The following is a 14,662-nucleotide window of genomic DNA, read 5'->3' as shown; positions in this document are numbered from 1 at the left end:
CTCCCTTGGACTGGAACACCGACTGGAGTTGGAGGAGGAGGGAGGAGGTGATGTGAACGGAAGCATTCCCATTACTGATTATCCCCTCGGCCATTGTTTTCTGCTCTGTCCTGCCTCAGATGGTAGAAGTCCCTTCACCAGGTCTTAGCCCCTCTTTATTCAGTAGTTGGAGGCGAGCGTCACTGCAGCAGGAAGCCAGAGCTCTGTGGGGACACTGCGGGGACCCCTCCCTGGGAACCTCCTTGGGAAAGGAGGACACCCATGCCTCTGGGGCATGCATTTGCTCTTTCTCCAGGAAGGAAGAGCCATAACAAACACTTTTTAAACAATATTTTATTTATTTATTTTCAGAGAGAGGGGAAGGGAGGTAGAAGGGAGGGAAACATCAATGTGTTTGCCTCACACACCCACTTACTGGGGACCTGGTTCGCAACCCAGGCATGTGCCCTGACTGGGATTGAACCAGTGACCCTTTGGTTTGCAGGCCGGCAGGCGCTCAATCTGTGAGCCACACCAGCCAGGGCTGTTTTCAGGGATGCATGACATATGAAATAGTGGACTGCCTGTACTGAATTTACAGACGTTTTTGTTTAAATTACAATGTTACACTGATTTTGAAATTTATTTTAGTGTTACATTCTATAGTTGTAATGTGCTTTTAATACTAAGAAATAAAAAAAAACAACTTTTAAATTTGTCGTCACAGTCCGATGTTTTCCCACTGTCCCCAGCCCTAACTCCTTGCTGATTTATGGCCTGCAATGTCAGCAGTCAGTAAGGAGCCCCATAAAACAAGTCCCTGTTGACATAACAAACTCCCAACCTGTAGGGAATTTTTATGAGTTTATTTGAGCCAAAACGGATGACAGCGGCCAGGAAGGAAGGTGTCCCTGCTCCCAAGAATGGCAGTTTTGTGGTTTCCTTTATGCATTTGAAACCGAGGGAGCATGAGGTGGGAGACAGCAAGGCAGGGCTGGATTGCAGGAGAGCCAGCAGGCTGTTCGCTCGCAGTGTAGAAGGTACATGGCCGCGGAGTGACCATCACCATGGCCTGCCGCGGTAGGGACTTACGATCAGCTCGGCCTGTGAGTTTACTTGCTGACAGTTCTCATTGATGGTCGTCCTGTAGTTCAGTTGTAATTTTGATCTGAGCTTGCTTTCGTAGAGCCCCTTTTTGTCCACACCTGTGTGGACAGAATGGAGAGCTGTGCATGGGAGCAGTGGGGGCTTTCCATCCGGGGCCTCACAGGGCAGGACCCTGGCTCTGGATCTGTTAGAGAGCCTTGTGCCGATCGCTGTGTCTTTGTGAGCCTGACTCCTCACCTGTAAAGCAGCAACAGCACCAAGAAGTAGAGGAAAGAGAATAGAAACCCTGGCATAGGGCCCTGATACTCCAAAAAGGAGATGATGATGATGATGGAGAATTCTTGGTTAGATCATGGCAGTCTTGAAACCACTGTGTAATTTATTTTATTTGTGTTTCTAGAACCAGAAGAAATTTGTTTTTCTCTTGGGAAAGATGCCATTTTTTAAATGTAAATGTCTTATTAACGCAATTCTTTGATTAAAGTTGCTGTAGGAGTCAGGGTTAGCATTAGAACTGAAGCGTTGAATGAAAAGTAGGGCAGGCCTCTTCAACTCTTTAGAATCTGACGTTCTGGCTGGTGCGATGAAGTCCTTACGTGCTCTGCTGAGGAGTAGCATTGTGGGCACACTTAGGGGAGCCAACTTCATTTGCTGTTGGTTTAAATCAAGCTTTAAGGATTATGCGTTGAGTCTTTTGTAATCATGATAGGGATGAATATTCTACTGCCTTAGCAACCTTAATGTTCTTTCTTGGAAACTATGCCATAAGACCTCCTCAAATAACTTAAATACTCAGAAAACTTAAACAGACAAAGTATGACATTGGACTTGCCAGCATGGGCTTTCTCAGGAGGATTTTCCACCTGTGAACTGGTAGAGAGAATCTTAGCTGAAGGAATTCAAGACTAAATAGTTGGTGTCATCTCAGTGTATTAAAGTACACTGGGATTTGTGGAGTCGCGATGATGAAGGTGTTCCTCCTGAATGTCCTCTTCTGTTTCTTTGAAGTTGGATATTGACGGACAGATAGACTCCATTCATCTATTCCTGACCCCAAGACAGGTGCACTTGCTTTTGGACATGTTAGCAGCTATTGCTGGACCAGGCAAGTATAACTCTGTTCTCGCTGTTTTTAATTCTTTAAAACTTTTCAGTTAAAATACATAACATACATATAGGACATTCTCTTACAGAGGAATGTGTGAAGTTAAAGATGTGTTGTAAATAAGAATCCTGGTACTTAAATTTGACCGGATCTTTTACATCATGTCACCACGGCACAAATTGGCACTCAGGTTATTTATGTCACCTTCTTCACTTTTGCAAAACTGTCTGGCTTACTTCCTTGGTCAGGGGTAGTACTTCATACAACTGAGGAAGTACAATTCTTTAACACAGTTAAGAGCACACATTTTTAGTTCACTTATCAAAGATAAGAATTTTGCGGTTTCTAGCTTTCCCCGTTGTGACGCTATTGTTTAGATTGCTGGTTAGCGTTGAACGGTGGTGGTTTGGCGCTGACAGCGGGGTTGAGTCGGGGCAGCATTAAGGCCATTGTGAAGAGGGGTCAGCAATGAAAGAATAAAGGATCCGTCCTATAAAAAGGGTTAAATTTCTTTTTCTTTTCCTTAAAGATTTTATTTATTTACTTTTAGAGAGAGGGAGAGGGAGGGAGAAAGAAAGGGAGAGAAACACTGATCAGTCCCCAAGTAGGGTCCTAGCCTGCCACCCAGCCATGGTCTGGGCCCAGTCTTGACCAGGAACCAAACCGTGACCTTCAAGTTTGCAGCCGGCGCTTAATCCACTGAGCCACACCAGCCAGGGTGAAGGGCTAAATCTCCAGGTTGCCCTGACCACAGCATTGTGGTGATAGCCACACCACCAGCACACACGCTACAGCGTCTCCTTCTGATTGGGTAGTTTTGTTTTAGAAATCATAATTTATTCCTAGGAAGGTCACTTTACAAAAATATTGCCATTGGTATTGGATATGTGGGTTTTGAGAGGGAAATGATTAAATAACTCCAAATTTAATGCTGTTTTTTTTTCCCTTTCGTATACTTGTAGAAAATTCTAGCAAAATAGGTTTAGCTAATAAAGACAGAAAAAATCGACCCATGCAGCAGGAAGAAGAATATCGCATTCAGATGGAATTAAACCGGTATTATTTGAGAAAAGATTCCCTCTCGGTGGGTGTATCTTCAGAGCAAAGCTTCTATGAGACAGAAACAGCTCGCACACCTTCTAGCCGTGGTAAGCGACACAAGAAGTTGACACCAGAAGCGGACGTCGTCATCCCAGAGCAAAGTAACTTAATTTTGGCCACTGTGAAATGGGCTTGGCCATGACAGAACAGAGGATCCGTCCTGCAAGAAGGGTTAAATCTCTGAGTTTAAATTTCTAACCCAGCATTACAGTGACATGCTGCAAAGTCCTTTTTCGATTGTGTAGTTCATATGAATCACGATTTATTCTAAGGAAACTCAATTTACATAAATGTAGATTTACACCAGAGATAAATGGGGGTAATTCTTCATTTTGTCAAATTCCTATGAGCTCACATAATGATTTATAGATCCCTTTAAATACGAACCTTTCTCAATCACTCTACCACTTGCATGTAAATATAACCTTTATCTAGTTTACTTTGCACTTAGAAATGTTTCGGAATGTGTGAGTACTAATACCCTAAGTAAGAAGAGGCGGTTTGAATACGGACTGTTGAACTAAGCAGAAAGTCAGAGTCAGCTGAAGAACTTCCGGCCCCACAGAGTTTCACAGAGTTTCTTTGCATGAGGGCGAAACGCTCTCCAGGAAGAAAGAAGTGAAATGTAAATAGAATTCAAAATAATGCATGCGGCGCTGTTTTTCCTTTTTAAAGTTTTATTCTTTTTAAAAAAGAAATAGCTGTATCCATATGAAACCAGAAGTCACAAGATATATATAAACACCATTTTAACCTGAATTTCAACTTCTGAATCGTAATGACACTTAAAAATGTACCAGGTAATACTGCATATCATATAGCAAAGTTCGCCAGCAAGACAGCATCAACTTTTGTTAACCTGTGTGCAGTTGAGGTTTTGCTGTGCCATTTATATCTTAAGAGCCAAATAAATTACCCCGTTGGAAGTAACACAATTTAGGGTATCACTTACCTCAGATAATCCGAAGGACGAATTTATATTAATGTATACTTAATTGAAAGACGTAGATTTGTGGAATTATAGTACAACTGACACAGTGTAATTCTCTCTAGAAGAAGAAGTTTTCTTCTCCATGGCTGATATGGACATGTCCCATAGTCTCTCTTCTCTGCCACCGCTGGGGGACCCCCCGAATATGGACCTTGAGTTGTCATTAACCAGCACATATACAAATACCCCAGCAGGATCTCCATTAAGTGCTACCGTGGTAAAGTATTATTAAATCTTTGTTCCATTCTTGAAAACTTGCTTCTAGAATTCATGACATTACTCATCTGCTTGCAAATAATTCCTTCGTAGCTTCAGCCAACCTGGGGAGATTTCCTGGATCGCCACAAAGAGCAGCCAGTGAGAGGCTCGGCGCTGCCCACCAACCTGGCTCACCCGTCATCGTCATCGCTACAGAAGGCTCGTGAGTGCAAATAGGACACTTGTTTATGGTTTCCACTGAAACTTAAAAAATTTGCAATAAAAAAATGCCATTGTACTGCTTCTTTCCTTTTCTTTCATAATTATTATTATTTTTTTTGGTCTAGACCATTTAACACAGTTTAGAAAGAAAATGAAGCAATGTTGAACTATTCACTGTGAAGTGTTTTAGTATAGTTGCCCATTCACTGTATTTTTTTTGCATATTTAAATCCTTAAGCACCCTTCATTCAATAAAAAAGTGAGATTTCCAATAAATAAATAAATAAATAAATAAATACTTAAGTATTTTTAGTCAAAAGTACATCATAAGTTTCATATTGTTATCGCAGTTTAGGAGTGTCAGTCAACCAACTGATTTTCGTTTGACTGTTTCTACCTGACCTGAAAGTGAACCTCAGGTTTTTTCCCTGAAAACTGTAATTGGAATAGACTTAAGGCCTAGAGGAAGATTTGGCGAGCAGCTTGGGTTAATCTCTGGCTTTGCTGATACGATATTACTAATGCAAAGCTTTGTTCTTAGTTTCCTACTGCAGCATGCTCTTGTACTTCAGGTACCAAGCATCCTGGATGTAAAATACGGAAAGATAACAGTTAATTTATTTTATTTGTTTAATATCATTCAACTTGTGTAATCGCCTGATTTTGATAACTAACACATAAGTAGATGTTTCATAGTTTTGAGGTAAGGGGTGATTTTTGAGTGTTGTGTCCTGTATGTAACTCTGACGCCTGTGCCCCAGCTCTCCCATCCAGGTCTGTCCCCGCGGGCGAGTCCAGGCCGGAGCTGGTGTTCCGACTGGCGGCGGGGGCTGCTTCAGTCTGCGTGCTGCACGTAGACCCGCTGTCTCCGCCCGAGACCTCGCTGCACCTGAGCCCACGGGCGCCCCTGGCGGTAGCCTTCTTTTCTTGTATAGAGAAGATCGATCCAGCGAGGTTTTCAACGGAGGATTTTAAGTCTTTCCGAACGGTATTTGCAGAAGCGTGCTCACACGACCACCTTAGGTAAACTCTCTCGTATTTATGAAGGCTCCTCGAAAAAGAACTAAGAGTAGACTTTCGCTTTTCTCTGGCTACCTAACTCCATTCGTTTGTATCATTCACATTTTATGTGTGAATGAGTGGAACGAACGAGGTTTCCTTCCGGTGCTGCAACAGTGTCACCATGGAACCTCTCATTCAGGTTACGCGGCTTGTGCGACGTTCAGATACAAGCTCTAGCTACTCTGGAGTGCGGAGGTGCCCCCTCTTTAGCTCCCTGCCCTGCCCTCGTCACATTTCTTTGACCTCATTTTGCCATCATAGCCACCGACACAGTTATAGTCATAAAAGGTCGTCATCGCCACTGGCTTAGCAGAGATGGCGGTGGTGGTCACAGTAGAATGAGCTTACTAGGAGGACTTGGAATTGACCCGTGTGCCGCTGGCCATGGGGAAATGGCCCACCAAGGCCCATCGAGCTTGGGTGCTACACTTTTCACCTTCTGCCTAAAAAATCAGAGCTGTCCAAAGAGCTGATGATCTCTTCATGACTTGAGTTCTAAGAGATGAGATAACTAAATTTGCAAGTATATAATATTGTTAACATGCACATGTTATTGATTTGGACGTGAAAGTGACCTATAAATTGCTGTCATGTTATTGTATGAATATAATGATTTATACAATGTATTAATGTTTTTAGAAAATATTTTGGGCTTTTATTTTAACTTTTTTAAGTATTAAAATTAATATATAAATTAGTTTTTATACCTAGCAAAATAAATTCTGCAGGTTAGAACCATAGTATATATTTATAATCAGACTGCAAAAAACATTATTTTCTTCCAGTTTTTGACAAGGTTTCAAGTATCTGTCAGTAGGAAATATAACAAAAACAATAAAAGCTAGAGAACTACCTTCATTTGAACTCCACTGAAGTTTTAAAAATATTGCAGGATGCTTTTAGAAAATGTTAAGAAACTGTTACATGTGTATATATTATAGATGTTAAAGACTTTATCCACTGCAGTGTAAATTGCAGGGGATAAAGGAAGAAGGAAGGGCAGTTTTGGGAATTAAATATATCCTGGATCATTTCCTGTCAACAGAACTGGTTTCTTTATCTCATGTCAGGTAAATTTGAAGTAATCTTTCTGGTTAATATCCTTAGGAATATTATTTACAGCTTGAATTTGTCAGAATAGGTAGGTAATTGTTGTACTTCATTAACACTTGTGTACTATTTACATATTGTTCAGTCTAGAACTAAGTGGACACTCTTAAATGCTGCATTTCTTGTGATAGATTTATAGGTACTGGCATCAAAGTGTCCTACGAGCAAAGACAAAGGTCGACATCCAGGTATTTTAGTACCGATATGTCCATCGGGCAAATGGAGCTTTTGGAGTGCCTGTTTCCCACGGACTGCCATTCCGTCTCTCCTCACTACACAGAGGTAAGTGCCGAATGCCCTTCCCTTGTGGCCACTGTTTAGAGCTGCCTTGCTTTTTTAAGAATTGCACGAACAGTAATGGTTTTCTTTCAAAAAAGGATAGGAAGTCACATAGGAAGAGGTGTGTCGGTGTATGCCTGGGCATTTGTGTTGTGTTGAAATAGAGTTTTAAGTGTGGCATTCAAGGCCATAGGAGTCGGTTACCATTTTTAGTTTAGAGTTGACTTGGTTTAGAGCAGCAGACAGGTTTTGGGATGAATGACTTGACTCCAGTCAGTTTTTAAACGCCCTTAACCTCAGAAGAAGTCAGTTATTCAACAAATAGCTGCTGCGTGCTAAGCACTGTTCACTGTGAAGACAAGTGAAGTGTCTTGTGTCCTTTATTATTGATCTGCTTTTGTTCCTCTCTTAACATTGTGTCCTAGAGAAAATTCAAAGCCATCAAAGTGACATTTGTTGCTTTTACTTTGCCCTTATACATTGTTTTATTTTGAAGCACTTCCCTGGGCATGGCTTATTTGAATCCTCCCCTACATTTTGTAGATGAGATACTAAGTATTACAGAAGTTCACCAATTTGTCTGCGATTCGCATGGGTAATAAGTGACAATGAAAATTAAAGCAAGGTTTTCTGACTCCAAAAAATTCTTCCCAATGTTATGTTAGCACCTCTATTAATTCCTGTGCTTTGAATGATAGCTTAATATTTATATTGATCTTCGTCTTTGTTTTTAAGCTTTTGATGTTCCATTCCAAAGAACGCTCGGACTCCCACTCCCCCGTATGTCTTCAGCTTCACTACAAGCATTCTGAGAACAAAGGGCCCCAGGTAGGAGGTCTTTTTCTGTGGTTACCACCTGTGAATTTTCGGTTGGAGTGTATTTTGTCATGATCGGAAGTTTTTGACTTGGTTTTATAGTATTGTTAGTGATCATATTAATGCTTTCCTTTTTTTTTTTAAGAGTAACCAAGCAAGACTTAGTTCTGTTCCTCAGAAGGCAGAATTACAAATTAAATTAAATCCGGTGTTTTGTGAGCTGGATATCAGTATTGTGGACAGGTTAAATTCCTTGCTGCAACCACAGAAACTCACTACGGTAGAGATGATGGCATCTCACATGTATACTTCGTACAATAAGCACATCAGCCTGGTAAGTATTCAGAGCTTGCAAATACTAATCAGAATTATTGCTAACAGGCTTGTTTGGATTGTTTCTGAGCTTACGCATACATTATGAAAACAGCATTATTTGTAATAATGAAAAAATGGAGATGTGTTTTATGACTGGACACTAGATAGCTAAGTAAGTTTCATTAATATATTGAGTGAAATTCTGTGCATCTGTTTTAAGTGATGGTTATGAAGATGGTGCTGTGAAGGAGCCTCATGAAGAAGTAAACTTCAGCTCAGTGTTGTGAATAAAGTTGATGTATAGAAAACAAATGGATAGAAATACGCCCATTGGTAGCAATACTTATGTTAGGGTGATAGAATTGGATTTCCTTTCCTTTTCTGTGTTATCTGAATTTTACAAACTGTGATTATAATATCTTCACAAAAGCTTATTCACACATTTCACAAACTACTTGAGTCACCTATAAAATGTAGCCCATATAAAATATACTTTTGAAAATGGGAACATAATATATTGGATTGTGTTATTGAGTATTACATTATATCGCTTTTACTTAGATCTGGTGCCTGGTGTCTTTTCTAAGCAAGTCGAATAAGTCAGATTTGCAAGAACTCTTGTCTATTAGGAATCGGGGGGATGTAGGACCAGCAACAGAGATAACTTAAGCTGAAAAGAAAGGGGATAATCTATGTATATTTTTTTACTTTACTTGCTGCTCCCTCCATTAGCGGTGGTATTCACGTTAAATCAGCTTTTGTCACCAATTGCTTGTTGTTTTAAGTTCGGTTGGGGCCAGTGTCTCTATTTGCTGTTAGCCATAGATGCATTGGGATGGCGGGTTAACCCCTCGGGTTATTTGTGCCGAAGTCACGATGGTAAACCCTGGACCAAAGGTTTCTGTTTCAGTACATTCTAGAGAAAGAGTAGACATAGGCTTTTATCTGAAGGGCATTTTCTTTGAACTTTTTATTATAACATGGCTTTGAGTAAAATGGGGCATGTGAGTTTTGGTTTCTGAGAGGCATTTGATGGGATCCTACCCTGGAGCTGGATGGGAACTCAGAGTGAGTCATTCAGTGAATGTTCATTTAGAACCTGTGATTTGCCAGCCTCTGGGCCTCGGCCTTGAAATGCAAATGCTTCAGGGATGGGCAGGAGCAGCTGGCACGGATTTGTCTGATTGCACATTCTCACCGAGTCTTTAAAGCGGCTCGTTTGCACAGAAAGCCTTCAGGTTGGGTGCTGGTGCCAGAGTGAGTTTTACTATTGAATTTGTTGATAAGCTAATTTACGTGTTATTCCTTTTTTAGTCTATGGTAAAATATATATGCATCTTTGGTGCCTGAGTCTTCACTTTGGTTCAGCTTTTATTTTTATTTATTCATTCATTTATTTTATATGAGGATTTGCCTTTGGCCAGTAGTCCTGGCTTTTGTTAGTAGCTGTTGGACTATCAAATGTCATTACACTAAACTAATACTGTGGTGGTTATTTTGGGTTGTACTTTAGTGCATTACACTGAATGAGGAAATAGTGAGTATGCATACCGTACTGTTGAATACTAATGCCATTTATATTATTTACTTGATTTCACGCTTGGCCCGTGTTTTGACGCCTTGTTTCCAGCACAAGGCTTTCACGGAAGTCTTTCTGGACGACTCACACAGCCCTGCCAACTGCCGGGTGTCCGTCCAGGTCGCCACGCCCGCGCTGAACCTTTCCGTGCGCTTCCCGATACCCGACCTTCGAGCAGACCAAGAGAGAGGACCGTGGTTTAAGAAGTCACTTCAGAAGGAGATTCTTCATTTAGCATTCACAGATCTAGAATTTAAGACCGAATTCATAGGAGGATCCACCCCAGAACAAACTAAACTGGAACTCACCTTCAGAGAACTGGCTGGTAAGACTGAAGGCGCCTGTGGAGGTGCTAGACCGCAGGCAGACAACTGCCATGAAGCTAGAGTGTGGGAAAGTACGCGGCAGCCGCAAACGCAGTCAGGTTAAAGAACACTATGTTAGAAAACGGGAGTAACGGCTGCTCCCAGCATTGTTTATGAATGTGTGACATAGGTCAGTTTCCGAAAGCAAATCAGTAAGCCTGATGATTTATTCGCTCGGTTAAAACCTGTCTCCAGGGGAATGTAGTGCCGCTGCCCGCATCTTTCCCCGGGCCGATTTGTGCAGGCCGATCACTTCCGATCACTTCCGTCACTCGTAAACGGGGAATCTGTACACTTAGGATGAGGGGCCTTCCAAGCTCCCATAGAAGTAAGTGGCAGGATCGGGATCCAGGCCCAAATCGGACACTAGAGCTTGTTCCCGCCATGCCGCTCTCCGGGGACTTTGCTTTGTACAACCTGTTTTAAGTTTTTCTGTATTGCTTTGCTTTTGTCAGCTAATGAAGAGTGTGTATACACTTAGAGTGAATCGAGTCCACGAAGAACTCAGGAAGATTTTGATGTGGGTTTTTGTGTGCGTGTGTGTGATTTCTTAACAACCCACCTCCCCCGTGCCGCTCCGCCCCTCTGACCACACCTTCCTGCCACACCCTCTCTCTGCCCGTCCCCGCTCTGGGGGTCGGCTGCCGAGTTTCCCTTCCCATCTTCTCTGAGTTTTCCGCGTTCTTAGAGATACTGAAAATTGACCTTTGCCACTTCTGACTTCATAAAAGGGCATTTAGGGGTTGTCCAGTCTTTCCTTTACTCCAGTGGTAAGAAACTCATTATTCTGGAGGAAAGGCAGTGTTTATAAAATGGAATGGAGAGACACGGCGAGGGTTATTGTGAACAGAGGTGATTCTGACAGTCCTTGATACAAAATCGACATGTAAGACATGTCGTTATTTTCTCTGTGTTCCTAGAGTAACTGCATAAACTTTTGCGAAGACTAACCGTCCAGTGGCACTCAGTAAGCGGCGCCCGCTGTATTTACCACCATGACCGTGCCCGTACACACTAAACACTGCACTTCAACACCGAGTATGAACAGAAAAGGGCACCTTAATTTCCCTGCCCATTCTGTCCCCGCCCCCCCGTGTGCACTGGCAACAGGGACACACGAGTAGATGCTGTAGGACTCAGGGCTGCGTTACGCCCCTAGGGAGGAAGGCACCTTTCAGCCCTTGAGAAGAAGTGCATTTCAACTAATGGGTCTTGCTTTATCAGGGTCCTTCCAGGAGGAGAAGGGAGAGCCCGCGATTGAGTTTTTCCACGTGTCTAGCGGGGTGGATGGCGACACGGCATCGTCAGATGACTTTGACTGGCCCCGGTGAGTGAGCGGATGGTGCGGCAAGCGCCCTCAGTGAGGTTTCCTTTCAAAGTTAAATTCCTGTAGTCTTTCGAACTATCGTTCCGGCTACTAAATTTAAGCTAAAAATATCCAGCCCTGATGAGAGAACCCAGAGGAAGATGGACAGATGAAGGAAAAAGTATATGTTGAGAACGGCTCTGTGAAGGGTGTGCGTTAGGTATCGTGAGAGATGGAAGTGTAAGATGTGTTCTCTGGCCTCAAGTTTCCTAGTCGACGTAGAGGGACCAAGGAATCACAGATCATTTTAAAAACAGTTCAAGGCTGTGGTGGAAGAGCTAGCCTAGGGCGCCATTTGGCTGGTTCTGAAGTGAATTTTAAGGTCAGTGAGGCTTTGGAACAGTGTTTTTCAAGTCCGGGAGCTTTTTCAAAATGCTGGGACTCCCGGAGAGAGCCTGGGCATCAGTGCAGCGTAACAGTCGCAGCAGGTGGCTCTGGCCCGCAGCGGACTGGGGACCCCCGCTTCAGGGTGCCCAGGCAGCCGTATCCTTTGTGTTCGATTGCGTTAGCCCCACGTGGGCTTGGGCTGTATTTAAAAGGAAATAGTTTACTTGCAATAACGACCCAGTATTATCCTGAAAACTAAGCACTTTCAAAGCCTCTCTAAAAGTGACCTTTTGGGGGCCATTTTCCTGCCCGCCCTCTTTTACACCCGCCCCCGCGCAGCAGACCTGTATGCTCCTTGGACAGACGTTGTCCGTGTCTGCCTGCAGCGCTGCAGGAGTGGAGGGCATGAGGTCTCGCCGTGAGAGGTGGGCCTACTGCGATCGCGTAGTTTGGAAGCGCAGCCTACATGAGGGTATCTATAAATTAGGAAATAGTTGTGATAGTTTGTAACTAGAGCTCACTGGTACCATCTACATAGGAAAAAGACGAAGCCGTTGTAGATGTGACCCAGGTGTCTGTCGTACCTTCCTCGTGGCCAGGGGTGGCCGTGCTTCCTCGTGACAATGGGCTGGTGTAAGGAGCAGAAGACAAAGCCTGTGCCAGTGACGTGCCAGCAGAGGACGGACACAGCCTTTTATTAGAGGATGTTGTGCAGCTCCGAAAACGTTCCCTGATCAGTCTCTCCTTCTCCATTTGAACGATTTCTGCAACATAAGGTGTTGGAGGCATGCACCGTAGCAGAGCAGACTTCGTGCGGAAGGAGCCAGGGTAGCGAGCAGAGATAGAATTCGTAGGTAGAACTTGCTGAAAGGCGATTTTTAAACATGAAATTGAAAATTAATCTTTGTATCCTCAAAAGATCAGATTTTCAGTTAGCTAAGAATAAAATGTTAATGCCTTTCTTTTGTTTGCTTGTCTCATCAATTCCATACTGCCCAGAAGTGGAGTAGGTCAGATATAAGCAGACCTGGCAGAGAAGCTGAGTCCCACCATTAGCGACGCCATCAGTGGTCTTTGTATCGATTTGCATAAAAATTAAAGTCTCGCAGTCCACACATAGATCGTGATCCTTAAAGTTGTCCTTGCCCTCAGGATTGTGCTGAAAGTGAACCCACCAGCCATGCACTCCATTCTGGAGAGGGTTGCAGCCGAGGAGGAGGAGGAGAGCGACGGCCACTACCAGGAAGAGGAGGAAGGAGGCGCTCACTCCCTGAAGGACGTGTGCGACCTCAGGAGGCCAGCGCCCTCCCCCTTCTCTTCTCGAAGGGTCATGTTCGAAAACGAACAGGTGCGATTCTGGTGTGTGCGGGCCACGGAGGGGTCCCCTCCAGCATGTAGCGATGGCTTTAAATCTTCTTCTTAAAAGAAAGAAACTTAGTATTCTGTTTGTGCTAGGTTTCTAACTCCAAGATTGAATAATGTGTCTATTATTTTCTTGGTTAAAAGTTAAAAGTTACATGCTTACTTATTTGCTGACAAACCAAGTCCTGTGCCTAGATTAAGAAGGTGCAACTACTATTTTAAACATAAAACGTTTATTTGATGCATTTTTTTTTTTGCGCTCAACTGTTATGTTTTAGATGGTGATGCCAGGAGACCCTGTAGAAATGACAGAGTTTCAGGACAAAGCAATCAGCAGTTCTCACTATGTGCTGGAGCTCACGTTGCCCAATATTCACGTAACGCTACCGAACAAAAGCTTTTATGAGAAGCTTTATAACAGGTGAGTTTAAAGACATTCAATTGACTCTTTGGGATGGACTCTCCTGCCTAACTACCTCCTACCTCCCTGCCTCCCCCTTCCTCTCTTTGCCTCAATACCCTCCACCACCTCTGTGTCCTCCGTGGGCTGTGACGATAGAACTGTTGCAGTTATAGTGTGCGGAGTATCTCACCAGCGTGTCCCATAACTGCGTTCCTTGTGTGTGAGATGTTTACTCCCTTTGCCCTCTGTGACCTCACCTTGGGTCCTGAGCACACACCTCTTCTCTGTGCTCGGTGACAGAAAGGACCAGGGAGCATTCCTGCAGAGAGTGGACAGACCCTGGGGTGGACTCGGAGTCCTGGAGTCTTCGTGCAAGGAGAAGCCCTTCTCAGAGTTTGAAAAAGGGCCTCGTTAGAATGATAAACTCTAACTCTGTGTAAAAATTTAAATTTAAATAAATGGCATTCTAGAGGTGAAGTCCACAGCTGGTGAAGGCCTCGGACAGTTTGCCTGGCCTCTGTGAGTCAGCCTCCTCGCCTGCGAAGTGAGGTGGTACTCCTGCTGGACTCCCTGGGCCTTTGGGAGGATCAAATGGGACAATCCTTGGGGAGTTCTGGGGCCAGTGCCTGGCACGCCGTAAGCACTCAGGAGTCACCTGTCGCTGTGATCCTTCCCACCCACCGAGGGAGTCTTGTGCAGCGTTCCTGAAGGGCGCTCGTGCGCGGTTCTGGGGAAAGGCAGACTGCTGTCTGCGTCGCCAGCTTCGCACCTGTGAGCAAGCTGCTCTGGCCTCTGTTCGCCTTCAGGAACGTCGGACTGTCCTTTCTGCTGAAGTTTTACTTGGTATCAAACGTCACTGGCCCTTTATTCCTGAACTGGTAATAATAAGCTGGATCTCCTCACTGACCACCAGTGACCGGGAATGTTGGTCCCAGAATCAGAAAATTAAGTTCCAGAAAGATCTATGTGGTTCAG

General features: G+C 43.7%; 1 protein-coding gene across 3 annotated transcripts in view; it reads left to right on the top strand.

Annotated features, from left to right (window-relative positions):
- ATG2B (autophagy related 2B) overlaps positions 1 to 14,662 on the top strand; it is a 68,414-nt gene that overhangs the window by 17,224 nt on the left and 36,528 nt on the right. For 2 of the 3 annotated variants that reach the window (XM_053929054.2, XM_053929056.2), the window contains exons 7-18: positions 2,095 to 2,191; positions 3,154 to 3,339; positions 4,346 to 4,500; positions 4,593 to 4,704; positions 5,465 to 5,726; positions 7,007 to 7,157; positions 7,890 to 7,982; positions 8,116 to 8,304; positions 9,916 to 10,189; positions 11,454 to 11,556; positions 13,075 to 13,270; positions 13,563 to 13,705. In XM_053929054.2, coding sequence (XP_053785029.1) covers positions 2,095 to 2,191; positions 3,154 to 3,339; positions 4,346 to 4,500; positions 4,593 to 4,704; positions 5,465 to 5,726; positions 7,007 to 7,157; positions 7,890 to 7,982; positions 8,116 to 8,304; positions 9,916 to 10,189; positions 11,454 to 11,556; positions 13,075 to 13,270; positions 13,563 to 13,705 — 1,961 coding nt within the window. The remainder of the gene's footprint in view (positions 1 to 2,094; positions 2,192 to 3,153; positions 3,340 to 4,345; positions 4,501 to 4,592; positions 4,705 to 5,464; positions 5,727 to 7,006; positions 7,158 to 7,889; positions 7,983 to 8,115; positions 8,305 to 9,915; positions 10,190 to 11,453; positions 11,557 to 13,074; positions 13,271 to 13,562; positions 13,706 to 14,662) is intronic. The other variant, XM_053929055.2, reaches the window with a different exon arrangement.

The sequence above is a fragment of the Desmodus rotundus genome, chromosome 7 (genome assembly GCF_022682495.2).
Source record: "Desmodus rotundus isolate HL8 chromosome 7, HLdesRot8A.1, whole genome shotgun sequence".
NCBI lineage: Eukaryota > Metazoa > Chordata > Mammalia > Chiroptera > Phyllostomidae > Desmodus > Desmodus rotundus.
The sequence above is the reverse complement of the archived record's forward strand: the minus strand, read 5'-3'. Positions and strand labels throughout refer to the sequence as shown.